Source organism: Melospiza georgiana, chromosome 5 (assembly GCF_028018845.1).
Source record: "Melospiza georgiana isolate bMelGeo1 chromosome 5, bMelGeo1.pri, whole genome shotgun sequence".
Classification (NCBI taxonomy): domain Eukaryota; kingdom Metazoa; phylum Chordata; class Aves; order Passeriformes; family Passerellidae; genus Melospiza; species Melospiza georgiana.
The window spans coordinates 53076069-53089510 of NC_080434.1; the positions used below are offsets into that span (position 1 = coordinate 53076069).

The 13442-nt window shown below is 45.2% G+C and overlaps 1 protein-coding gene across 1 annotated transcript; it reads right to left on the minus strand.

The window, feature by feature from the left end:
* Nucleotides 1-519: 519 nt before the first annotated feature.
* On the minus strand, nt 520-2837 carry ADRA2C (adrenoceptor alpha 2C). The gene has a single exon (XM_058024496.1). The coding sequence runs from the start codon at nt 2793-2795 to the stop codon at nt 1461-1463; it is 1335 nt and encodes a 444-aa protein (XP_057880479.1). The 5' UTR covers nt 2796-2837; the 3' UTR covers nt 520-1460.
* Nucleotides 2838-13442: the final 10605 nt, after the last annotated feature.

Genomic DNA, 13442 nt, shown 5'->3' on the forward strand with positions numbered 1-13442 from the left:
CATTTTCTTCATTGCAGTTTATGACATTTTATAAACCCATGGGATATACAGTTTGCTTTAATAACTTTTCAAACTATTGTCCCCTCTTCTGCCTCTCCTCCCAAGAAAATCCTCTAAAATCATAAAGTAGAAATGCAAACAGAAGAAGGGAAAGCAAGCAACATTAACATCAAAGGTTTGGAACGGCTGCACCTCCTTTTGAGATTTGTTCACATACACCGCTGACAATCTGCAATGTACGCTTCTCATTAAAAAATAAATAGAAAGGATTTAGTTGCTCTAAGACTCCAAATATGAAGGATTTAAAGACCTTAGTAGTGGGGTGATTGCTCTTCCTCTGAAAACCTGCATATCAGAATGCCTTCAACTGCCAGCCTGAGAATAAGGAGCACACATCCAGCCCTGAGATTAGCCTTTGAAGGGAGACTAAAAAAAAGGGGAGGAAAAGTTCCCCTGGGCACATAGAAGTGGAAACTTGATTTTTTTTTTATTTTATCTCAAAAAATGTTAGGCAAGCTCACCATAATATTTTTTTTTTCACTATCTGCTCCAGGACAGCAAAGTCCTTAGGTCACTGATCTGAGAAGGATGGAGCAGGAATTTACTGCCTGGTGATCCAGCAGAAGGAAATGAGGTCATGGGGTATATGTGTCCTTTTTCATATTTAATGATAAAATGAAAGACTCCTGGATTTGTCTCACTGACTAATCAAAAACTATGGGAAGATAGGAAAAATATTTCCCATCCAGATCTATAGGCAAAGACCCCTCCAAAGGAAAAGAAAACCCCTTGCTTTGTTTGACTTCATCCCTTGAGCAAAATCATGATTCAGAAGGTTTTAACAGTACAAAGGTTTATTTAGAAAAGAGTTTGGATTGTTCTTTAGGGTTTTTTGGCAAACATTTAAATCCTTTCATAACTCAAAACACTGTCATTGCCTGGTACTTTGCACTCTCCTTGCCCACACAAGCAGTAAAAGCCAATTTCTTACTGGGACAAACCCACCATAGGCCCCAGCTGCCCTATTTATACATACTCAAATCTCCACCACCACTGCCACTTAACCCTCTCCTTCTGATGTCTCCTTTTGTTTCCCCACAAAATTCCAGAGCCCATGAAAGCTCACTGCCTCCCAAACTCAGTGTCTCAGCCTACTCTGCTCTGTGGGCTCCCCGTGCCCTCTGTCAGGGTTCAAACACAGTCACTCCCTCCCCCTTCACCCCTCCACACTCCAGCACTGCTCCCCAGCTCCATGTCACCATTCCGTACCGTGGTGAGTGCCCTCATCCTCCCCTGCCACCATCCCTGTCCCCCAGAGCATCCTCCTGCTCCTGCGAGGGGGCGAGCCCTCTTCCCGCTCCCTAAACCCAAGCCCCACGTTCTCTCCCCTCCCTTCTTTTCCAGCATTGAGCCTTCTCTGTTAACTCTACTCCTGCTCGAGGCAAATCCATCCCTCCAGCTCAATGCCGGAAGTTCTTCTTCTTCTTCTTAAAAAGAATGTGTTTAAAGGACCTGCGGAAGTCCTGGTTGAAGATGGTGTAGATGACTGGGTTGAGGGAGCTATTGCAATACCCAATCCAGAAGAAGAACTTGAAGAGAGTCTCGGGGACCTCGCATGCCTCCCGGCAAATACCATAGAGGCTGTAGCTGAAGAAAAAAGGGAACCAGCAAACTACAAAGACCCCCATGACCACAGCCAGCACAAAAGTGAAGCGTTTCTCCCGGGCCTGGGCAACTTTCTTACGGCAGATGCTGCTACGCTTCCGGCGGCGGCGGTAGGAGAAGAACTGCATGGAGCGATTGCTCGCACGGGACAGGCGGCCACTGGAGTGCTTGGAGGAGTACGAGTAGGAGAAGGACTGGCTCTTGCTCTTGCGGCGACGCTCCTCCCGGCTCCGCCTCCGCCTGCTCTCTGAGGTGCTGCTCTCCTCCAGCTCAATGTCCTCCAGCTCAGAGGCTTTGCGCCAGTGGTGCGCCGAATAATGTCCGTTCTCTCCCAGCTGCATCCTCAGGGACGTGCAGCCGCCGGCAGCGCGGCTCAAGCCGTTCTCAGTCTGGGAGGACCCCTCTGGCATCGTTCGCTTCTCAGAGAGGGTCCTGGTCCTTAGCTTGGCCACGCGGTAGATGCGGATATAGACCAACACCATGATGAGGCAGGGGGCAAAGAAAGAGCCGATGCAAGAAGAAAGGATGTACCATGTCTCGTCATTGAGCTTGCACTGGGGAAAGACATCTCCTTCAGGGTCCCGGTACACGGAGATCAATGGCGGGAAGGAGATGATGGCTGAAATGAGCCACACGGTGAGGATGATGGCCTTGATCCGCCGCGGTGTCCGTTTGAGGTTGTACTCCACCGCCTGTGTGACCGACCAGTACCTGTCGAGGCTGATGGCGCACAGGTGGACGATGGACGAGGTACAGAACAGCACGTCCAGCGCCAGGTAAATGTTACACCAAGCCTTGCCGAAGTACCAGTAATTCATAAGCTCGTTGGCTAAGGAGAAAGGCATGACCAGGGTAGCCACCAGGATGTCCGCGCTGGCCAGGGACACCAGGAAGAGGTTCTGGGGGGCTCTCAGCGCCCGGCTGGTGAGCACGGCTATCACCACCAGCACGTTGCCCACGATGGTGAAGACGATGAGGAAGCCCACCACCGCCGCCAGGCCGGCCACGGCCGCCGGCGAGTAGGGGGAGGGCGGCTGCAGGAGGGCCGAGGAGGACGGCGAGGCGGGGGGCAGCGCCAGGGACTCGTTGGGGGAGCCCAGGCTCGTGTTCACCAACAGCAGCAGATCCATGGTGGGTGTGCGGGGCGCCGGCGTCCTAGAAAGCCCGGCGGAGCCCCCGCCCCGCCCCGCCGCCCCGCCGCCGCCGCCCCGCCGCCCTCATCGCGCCCCGCCGCCGGTCCCGCGGCCGCTCCGCCGCCGAGCCGCCCGCGTCCCCCCGCCGCCGCCGCGGCTCCTCAGGGCACGGCCGGGCGGCGCACCCCCGGCGCGGCAGGGAGCGCGGCGGCGCCGCCTCCGCCCGGCCCCCGGCGAGGGGGCAGCGGGGCACGGCTGGCCCCCGCCGCCCGCCCGGTCATGCCCGGCTCCGGGCAGCCCGCGGCTCCGGAGAAGACTCCGCGCTGCCGGCGGGAGTCCCCGGCGGGAGCTGGATCCTCGCAGGGCGCGGGGTCCGAGGCGGCGGCAGCGTCGGCATCAACTCCCATGGAGCGGCTCCCATGGAGCGGCTCCCGGCGGCTCCGTCCCACTCTGGCTCCGCGCTCCCAATCGCGGCGTGCCCCGCGCCGCGCGCATGCTCAGTGCCCGCAGGTGCGGCCGCCGCGCCCGCCCCGGCGGAACCCCCGGCGGGCGCAGGAGCGCCCCGAGCGCCGCCGCCCGCGCCCGTCCCGCTCCCCGAGCGCCCCGAGCCCCGCGGGCGGCCCGACGGGAGACTCCCCGCCGCCGCCCCCGGGAGGAGCGGCCGGCGCGGGGCTGCGGCGCTCATCGCCGCTCGGCGGCCGGACAGGTGTTTCTGCCGGGAGCGGTGCGGCTCGGCGGGGGCGCCGCAGCCGCCGCGGGGGTGGCAGGGGCCGGTGCGATGGGGGCGGCAGGGGCCGGTGCGAGGAGCGGCGGCGCCGGTTGCGCTCCCGGAGCGCGGAGCCCGGGTGGTCGCTGCCTGCAGCGCCCGCCTCGCGCGCTGGGGGGCGCCCTTGGCCGGGCGGGACCGTCCGGCGGCGGGACGGGAGCGCTGCTCCTCGTCCGGGGCTGCTCCTTCATCATCGTCGCCCCGGCTCTGCGGCTGCCCTGTGCTTTCCTGCCGGTCTGGGCAGCTGCCCCGTGCCCCGCCGGCACCCAGAAACGCGCAGTCCCCAAGCGAGTTGCAGCTTGGTGCGCGTTCACTTCTGGCGCTCCGGTCATATTCTTTACAGTGCAAACCTGTGCGTAGTGAATGCACCTACACCCAAGGCAGCGTCTCTTTTAACCGTAAAACTTTTTCAATAATAAAATACGTGTAACGATCCACAAGTTGTAACGGAATATTCCGGGCTTTAGGGAGGCAGAAAGAAATATATTCTGTTTCCAGTTATGTTTGTGCTACAACCAGCGTTGGCGCCGCTCTTCTCTTTGTATAACTCCATGAATTGGACTATGAAGGCTTGGAAGTGAATATGCTTAGTTTTGATAGGAAGGAAAATTCCTTTGCATATTATATTCCTATTATCCTATTCTGTAAGCAATTTACTCTGAAGGTTTTCTTTTGTTTGGTTGTTAGGTTTGTTTTTTTTTTTTTCACCTGAAGTGTAATTTGTGAACATGTTGTGACTGCGTGTAAAAGAGAAAGGACATGGTGTTGAAACTAAGCTCTGTCAGGTAACGAATTCTAATTAAAGACTGAAATGTGGAAGCAGTAATCACATTAACAAAGTGTAGCATATGGAACAAAATGAAATTGAAATCAGATGTCCTCTCAAGTCCTCTTTAACAAACAGCAACCTGAAAAAAGCTTGTAAAAAAGCTTGCAAAGCCCCAAGAAGAATAAGTGAATGGAAGCTGAGGTTTTTAAAGTTCAAACAGGAAGCAAATATTATGTTTTTGACATGAAACCTGAATAATCTCTGAAGCAGCTTTCTAATATTTGTGGTCAGCTCCTTATATTTGGAAGTTTCATAATGGTATCTAGAATCTGAGAGGGCAAAGTGCAGGAATTTGAAGTCTAAGCTTTGGTGTGACTGGGGTTGGGGTAAAAGAATGTCTGATCTAACTGGTTCAATATGGGTTTAAAATTTAGTAAATGCCAGCTACAAAATCACATGAATATTTGGGATTCAGGATCTTTCAAAAAGATATAAAAACATAAAACACAAGATATACAGAGAGAGACATAAAACCTCAAGATATTCAGTTAAATTACTAAGGTAATTGCAAAGTCATGAGCAAGGGTATCTTGAAGTTATGTGAACTGGAGCTCAAACTTAGCTAATAATTTGGGGCTCCAGATGAGAAGAAGCTTTTCAAAAAGAAGCTTTGAAGCTTTTCAAAACTTTGCTCATAGCAAAAGAAGTGATACAAGCAAATGTCTGAGCAATAATTTGATATTTCTAATGAGAAAATGCCAACTGGGACCGAGAAAAAAATAAACTGGGAGTAAAATATGCATGTGTTGTTGTGGTTTGTTTAGCACTTAAATTGTACTGTGCTGCTGAAACAATCAGTGTGTAACTCCACCGAAGCCAGGGAAATAACATTTGGGTTTTATGTGTAACTGATATCCAGTTTGCCTAAAGAGCCATATGCCACTCCAGCTCATGTATATAGATGTGAATGGAGCGTGGGCATAGACACAAGAAATCTACTCATGAAAATCTGCTTAGTCTGCTGAGAGGCAAAGGTAGGAGCAAGGTGAACAACAGTGAATAAATCAAGTGTAGTTGTGCTTTTGACTTGAAAGTGGGGGGTTTTTTCGTAGAAACTTGGCAAATTATATAGACACCTTATTTTCTTTTTTCCTTCCAGCCCATTGTACTTTTACATTCATTCTCACATCTGGCCTCCCTATAGTTATCAGCTCATAACCATTGGCCTTTATTTGAGCTTATGCCTGGTAGCTGTTAACGGGCTCTCATTAAAAAAAAGTGCAGTTTAGAGGCTGGATGAGGCACTTCTAGACATTAAACTGGACTAGGCTGAAATTGATACAAGCCCACTGTTCCTGAAGCAATCCAGTAGATATTGTGGCATACCCATGCATCGGTGCACCGTCACTGCTGCTGTGCTTCTCTCATCCAGCATCTGACTACAAACCTCCTGCCACAGCAGGCTGGGAAGATTCCACAGGAGCAGAACTACTTCTTTTTGGGTTTTGTCTCCAATTTTTACCAGTTTTTGCTTGGATCCTTAAGTTGGACAGACCTTTAATTAAGTTTGAGCTACCAGATCTCATTGCCAGGAGAGAGCCATGATCTGCACCTGAGTTTAAGGGATGGGAAATCCCAAAGCTGTCACTGGGAAACTGGCCAGTGCTGCCCTCAACTCAGGGCCAAATTCAGGGACAATTACCAAAGGTGACATCAACGTAGCCACTAAAGTTGGTGGGAAGACTCCTGCTGACACCCAAACCCAGACTTCTCCTAGGTTGCTTAAGAATATTTGATAATTTAATAATGCTGTCACAATGGTACACTGTGCTTGCACACACATAGATTTAGGACACAAAGGTGTCACAGCTGATTTGCAGTTCCAAACATGTTTTGCCTCCTCTGTTTATGATCTGTGGGCCTGAAAGCTTGTTAATTTTTCCTCCTTAGTGTATCAGATAGGTTAATGGAAAGTACACTCCCCAAACCCTCTCATTGTATTTTATATCTTAAGACATTACAATTTTTACCATGCTATGAAATGTTCTTCTGTGCATTTTTTATAAAATAATTTCTCCATCCACAGAACAGTGTCATCATGTATAGAGGAAATATCTCAGCTTTCTTACTAAAGGGGGGGATGTTTGGTTTTCCTTATTTCCCCCTCATGACTTTGAAAATGTGTCTCAGATAAACAAAGAGGTTTATAGAACATCCTGATTTACTAAACATCTGGAAGTGTTCTCTAATCTCTCAAACTGAGCTTTACATCTATAGACTAAATTTTACAGTCTTAACAACTACACAAGAAACTGACTGCTGTCAAAACATTGTCCATGTATATGTACTTTCTGAGACAAAATTTGTGTTATAAATCTGCTCAAGATGCCACCAACAAATAGAATGAGTTGGCTGAAATCTCTGTGAGTAGTTGAAGAGATAACCTGGAGTACAAACAATGTGATAGAAAAATGGGTAAAGAGTTGCAGAATGAGTAGACTGTCCTGGATTTTGAAAGAAAGGAACTAAATATAAAGAAAACAGAAGTTACTTTGGAGGGGAGCTGAGGGCATTCAAAACTTGAATATTTTCACCAAGGGAAAGATTGTAAAATTCTGTAGTGATAAATGAATATTAAACTGTAAATTCCTCAAAGAAGTCAGGGTAAAATTCTAATTCACTTAAAAAGTGTTTCTGAACACTTGAAGTAGCTATTGTGCTTGAGCTAAAATACAATGAAGAAGGTTATTGGCTCAGCTCCCTCATGCAATTTTTCTTCTCTCATATGTTTGTAACTCTTTTTCATTCTCCCAGTAAACATTGTCACTGTGCTGGTAAGACCATAAAGCAGAAGTCAAATTGTGTGGGTCAGACACATCCTGTCTGGCTGGTTTCTGGTTTTTTGCTCTCGCAGCAGGATCCCACCAACCATGACTGTGCTGCACAGTGCCATGGGTTCAGCCCCTTGGAGCCAAACCTGGGGCTGCTGCAGAGGTTTTGGTTTGATTCTCCCTGTTATTGGAGAATCATGAAAAATAGATCCGTGTCCCCTCTTTTCCTTAATTCAGTTTGCACTGTTTCCATTATCTGTACTCATTTTAAAGGCTTCTTCATTTCTAATTTATGAAGTCAATACTTTAAATAGCCTCCACAGACACCTGTTCTGATAGCTGTGCCATTTACACAGGATGAGTGCATTGTTTTTCTAGGACTCTGCTCTGTATTTGAGGACTCTTACACTTGATTTCAGTGGGTTTTTTAATTATGAAATTCTTCCGCACAGTAATATGTATGGGAAACAGTTTGTTGGTTTTAACTTATATAAAGAATGCATTTGTTTTGTGTTTTGGATGGGGTTATGCAAGTTTGTAAAAGCTCCAGCTTCTAAGTAGAGAGAATTCTTTGTAGATAATTTATCATCTGTAGCATTGCCTATCTCCAATTTATTAATTTTCTGCCCTGTTTGGCATAAGTGTAAGACAGCCCTTTCACAACGAGATAGATTTTGGCTGCAAAACCTTCCATCTCTTCTGTCTGCATTTATACTGAAATAACCATTTCCACAGGAATGATCCAGTAACAGAAACCACTCCAATGGAGGAGTGAGGGTGGTGAGGGAGGGTGGGGAAGAAGAAGGTGCAGTCTTGTCACCAAAGTTCATCCCCTCCCAGCTGCATCTACCTCATGGCACACTTCTGCTTAGTACTCTGACAGAATCACCACCCAAGACATTTCAGAGGGGAGTACTACCTGCCATGATACTCCATCATTAAATCTAGTCCCATGCATACAGGAGAAGAGGCATCTTCCATCTTGTGCTTTACTCTGTGTTGCCTGGCAGAAGGGAGGTCTTGTCTGCACAGGATCAATTAGAGAAAATGCTTGCCATGTTTCCTGTGTCTGGTTCAAGTGGCAACTTCAGAACAGCAGAGTTGACTGCACTGGAGGCTTTCCATGGAAACAAGAGCAGATTGTGGTATTTCTGCTTCCCATTGAACCATAGGGATATCTCCAAATATCATGCCATCCATTTAATTTCCTCATATCTGTGCTGCACTGATTTGAATTGCATGTGTTAATTTAACTTCCTTCATTTTTCAGCAACTACTTTAATCTCATGAAGATTTGGCTACCACAAAATAAGCATCAAGTTCTATCTTCTTTCATTGGAAAAATAAGGTGGGTTTTTTTGCAGTGTTTGGGAGGTGTTCTGTCTGCCTCTAAAATAAGGTGAGATTTATTTTTTTCCAGACATTGCTCCTCATTGCACTTTACCTGTATTTTTAAAAAAATTGATAAAATGTTCTCATGTCTTCCTTCAGTGTTGCTGTTTCTGCTTTCAGTGTCTGTCAACAGACCCTCTTTTATCTTTTTTTGGACAATCTTGTACTGCTTTATCTTTCCTCATATATTTCCTTTTTTCTTTGTTTACTTTACTGGCCTTAATGTATTCAGTAGGTTTAACCTATCCTGCCTTTTTTTTCTGTAACAGCCTCTCATGTGGTATTTCTCTTCCACTCTTCTTTCCCAGTTTCAATAAAGAACAATCTCTGCTGTATTAATATAAAATTTACAATTGGGTTCCCATTCTTTTTGCATGTCAGATACAGTTTCTGCCATATCAGAAAACTTAATTGAACGTTACAGCTGAAAGTCTTTCCTTATGTATTCATCCTTCATTTTAAAGCTGTTAATCTTTTCTGATTTTTCATTTTCATGTTGGTGGTGTATAATTGATGTTTGTATGCACTCAGTGTCTGCAAATTTCATCACATACAGAAAAGAGGTACATGATTTCTAATAATGCTATCAGAGGAGATCCAGCGCTTCTTCACTTATTTAATTTTAAGGGAAAAGTCCTTCCAAAAAGGACTATTCAATCAAAAGGACTTTTCAGTACTGTCAAGTGAGCCTTGACTATATTTGTTCACTGTATCTTAATCTGTCAAATCAACATATCATTGATGTCACCTTGCTAGAAAGGACTAGTAAAAGCCTTATCAACAATATTACTCTTTTCCTTCACATATTAATTTGTTCTAGCTTGATATTAAATGGTAGTAATTTTCACACATACACTTAAAATATTGCCAAGAGTGCTGATACTTTCTCTGTGTTGTAATTGCTCTTCTTTTATGACTCGAGACTATTTCCAGCCTCTATAACAATTGTGTAGCCCAGAAAGAAGACCAAAATCTGGAATGAGCTGGGTGCACTGACTTCTAGAATGCATTACCTCCCTGCTTTTGCATTATCTCTAGGTACACTTTGTGCAATGCACTGGAGAACACAAATGAAAGAGATGCCTTTGACATTTTACTGTCTGCTTTGGATTCGAATTCCACTGTTTAATTAAAATTATGCATCTCCTTCTGTGTTTTGATGAATGGGCTCTTATATTTAGAAATGGAAAATCAGTAAATATCAATAGATAGCTAAGATTCAGCAAAGTTTTTAAGTGAAAATGACTCATTAGAAGCATCTTACAAAGCAGAAAAGGAGTCATAAAATTAATTCTTAATTCCTGTAACTCATTCTTACTTATGTTTGCCAGTAAGAAAGCTGGAGCAAGGGAGAAATGGAGAGAGGAATGGAGAGAGACAGGAGAGGAAGGAAGTATGAAACCACTCTTTTCATACCTTCTTCATTTCACAAAACATCTGGGGAGTATGGACTCATGTGCTGTGTGTTTTCTGATCTCATATTTTTTTCAACGTCTTCAGTATGTGATAGTTCATGCTCTGTGTTTTCTAGGTTAATGGAAATCATCAAGGGTATTATGTAAAAAATTGCAGTGTACCTTAAGGAACAAATTATCTACTGAATGTGGTGAGCACAGGCTTTTCCAAATAAGAACAGTTTAATTCAAAAAAGATACAGAGCAGGACTGGCAGCAATACTGTAGTCTGCTATTTTTCTGTCACGTAAAACAAATGTTGGTTTCAAGTTCTCAGAAAGTTCAGGAGATCTAAAAGGTATAACTTCTTGAAATCATTGTTTAGCAGTAGGAAGACCATAATCAATCAGAAACTTATGGTAGCTGCCAATCCTCATTCATTTAAGTTTGTTCAGCTATAGGAAATGGAAATCAGTTTGGCACAATATTAAAAGTGCCTTATTTGTGTTCTACTTCTGATAGATGTACAAGATTCAGTAACTCTGCCATCAAAGTCTGTGAGCATGCTTGACTGTGCAGGTAGTATCCTGTGAGCAAATACCAATACTTCATAGGAATATTACTTTATTCTTTTTTCCTCTCTTCATCTTTAATTATTATGATCCCAGTCAGATGTTCTGATTCATGTTGTTTATATTTAGCAATTCCAGCAGGTGCAAATCTTGGCTGAAATCCACCACAATTACTCTCAGCTTATAAGTAAAGAGTTTACAAGTAAGGCCTTTCTGAAGCACCTGTGCAAACACATTTAATCATTTATAAAGCATTTGTTACTAATCATTACACATTTAACTATTTGCCTATATTATCACTCTTTATCACTTATGTCATTGAAAATTAGCAATTCTGTTCTGGTACTTGGAGCTCTTCTTTTGGCAACTCTGAGCAGAAGCAATTTGGATACTCTTTCATCTCTGAAAATTTGAATGAGATGTGCAACGTGATTTTACTGGTGTTAATTTTCACGATTTCTTTAGAATGTGTTAAAAAGAATGGGTGGAGGGCTCAGAGCTCCCCCTATCAGTGAAGATCCCATTATCTGGCATCAAAGAAACTGCTAATTAGTGATAGGTTGGAACAGGGGATGTTTCCTCCTTGTTAGATGAGTAACTTGTGCTTACAAGTGACCTCAGCATTAGCTTAATGAGTAAAAAATGCTAAGAAAAATATTAGAAATATCTAGGAAAGGACTTAACTTCTTAAAGAGTAAAGAGGGTAGTTTCTCATGTGCAGTCATGCCAAATTATTCTGTAAATCCATGACAAAGGCAGCTTCTTTGTTGTTGAACTCCTTTAAAATTTAGTGCATTCTTCCTTTTGAGTGGCTACTTTCTGTTTGCAGCTGTCAGTCAGCTTCTCTCAGGAAGGCATTTGCAGCAAACTCAGCAGTGTGACTGAGCAGCCTCCAGGTAGTCACTCACATGAGCTGATACTGGCTTCCATTGGAATCTAGTTTTGGGAAAAAAGGCTTTATCAGCCTGCCCTGCTCCCCTCCTGCAGCGTTCCCTGCTCTGGCTCCGGAGCCAGCCTCTGGAGCTGGATCTCACTGATGCTCTCTTCTAAACCTGCGTCTCGGGCAGCTCCACGCAGAAAACAAGCCTGTAATTAAATTGTTCAGAATTTGAAGATCAGTGTGTTTGGCCATCCCTTCAGACCTAATTACTTGCCAAAACACACTGTGCACAGGGTGGGAATTAATATTAATTAGGAATCTTCTTGAACTGCAGATTACAAGCATTATAGGCAGAGGAAATGATTATGAGATTTATGCAACTCACATATTTAAAAAAATGTAATTACAGCAACAAAGTCCTGTCTTTCAGTGTACGTAAAGAGGCTTGATATAGACATTTGTTCCAGGTTAATATTACTCTAAATTGACAGTGTTCAGCAGGATTCATACTGGAGTAAGTGACAGGAGAGAAAAGACCTTTGTGTGCTCCACATAGTGACAAACTGGTCAGTAATGATGCCCATGCTGTTTTTCTGCTGATAACACCCTGGTGCATTCTGCTGGGCTGTCTGAGGGGCCTCTGCTGCTGCCCAGTTCCTGCTGCCCACGGTGGGCACAGACACCCCACGTGTCCTGCAGGATTGATGGGGGTAGCACGGTCAGGATGTACGGAGACGAGAGATCCCTGCAGCCAGGTCATGGAATTGTGGTTCATTGCAAAGGGCCTGGGTGCAGGGCCCTGCTGGGAGCTGCCAGCCACAGCTCGGAGCAGGCCCGAGAGAGGATGAGAGGGTGAGAGAGTAAAAGAGCAAGAGAGCAAAAGGGGAAGAGAGCAAGAGTGTAAGAGGAGTAAAAAGGGTAAGAGAGCGAGGTTCCCATTACAATACAATAAATCTTCTTCTGTGTTGAATATTCTAATTCTCACTAACCAATCTAGTACAAGATACAAATCTTATAGCATTTACATACAGCCTATAAAAATCACTACATTACTATACTGTGTTACATTTTAAACTCTAAAAACTACTTTTTGGACTCCTTCTGCTAAGCTAGTAGGGTCTCCTCTGACCTTTGGATTTGTCTGCAGGCAGAGGGTATTGTTTTATCAAATGGGGATTACCTTCAGCTTGGCTACACCATTGTTTTCCAGTTGTTCAGTAACTAAGGTATCTCAAAGCTTGCTTTCATTTCAATCTTGCTTATAGTTTCTATAGTCACAAAATCTTTTGCCAGACAATCGTATTTATAAGGCTTTCCTGTTTCCTCTTCCCCAGCAGTGTCCCCTCCTAGCCAGGATGCAGAGCAGTGCCTGGGGCCCTGCTTCATCCCAGAAGAGCTGAAGGGTGTCCCTGGGCAGGTTCCTGATCCCAAAGCAGCAGCAGAGCCCCAAGAATGCTGCTGCATGCTGGCAGACACAGACTATGTCTCTTTTTCTTCTTTGCACACTGAAGGTGGAAGCTTTTGCTGTCTAGGCTGAGTTCATGGCTGAATAGCAAAGCAGCAAAGATTACTCCTTAGTGTAATGCTGGAGATCAGTACTGGAGACTCTGTTTGTGTCCTAGGGTAACTTTATGATGGTGAATTGTATCCCCATTCATCTGTTTAGCCCAGAAATAAGTTTTGCACTTTTAAGACTGATTCTGAGAGTAGGGTGTGGGGAGAGAAGGAGTGTGGAGTTTGTTTTCAGACATGGCACTCGCTCCTCCACATTCCTGCTCCTGGACTGTGTTGTCTGCGGAATGAACAGCGAGAGAAAGCTCTCCTTTGCTTTTAATTAATTTTTTGCTAGCTGAGGCAGTGAAATTCCCCAGACTGTAGTTTGTTTTGGTTTTTTTTCCCCTTTTCTTGAAACTATTCAAATCTGCTCTGGACTAAAAACCCAGAAAAACACCAGGAGCTTACACTGTGGCCCCCCAGGCCCAAGAAGCTACATTCCATCAGAGAGACTGATAACAGAGTAAGCCAAGGTACAGCCCACAA

What these genes read in the sequence shown, in the direction of transcription:
- ADRA2C (XM_058024496.1), bottom strand. Translation starts at nt 2,795, where the DNA reads ATGGATCTGCTGCTGTTGGTGAACACGAGCCTGGGCTCCCCCAACGAG.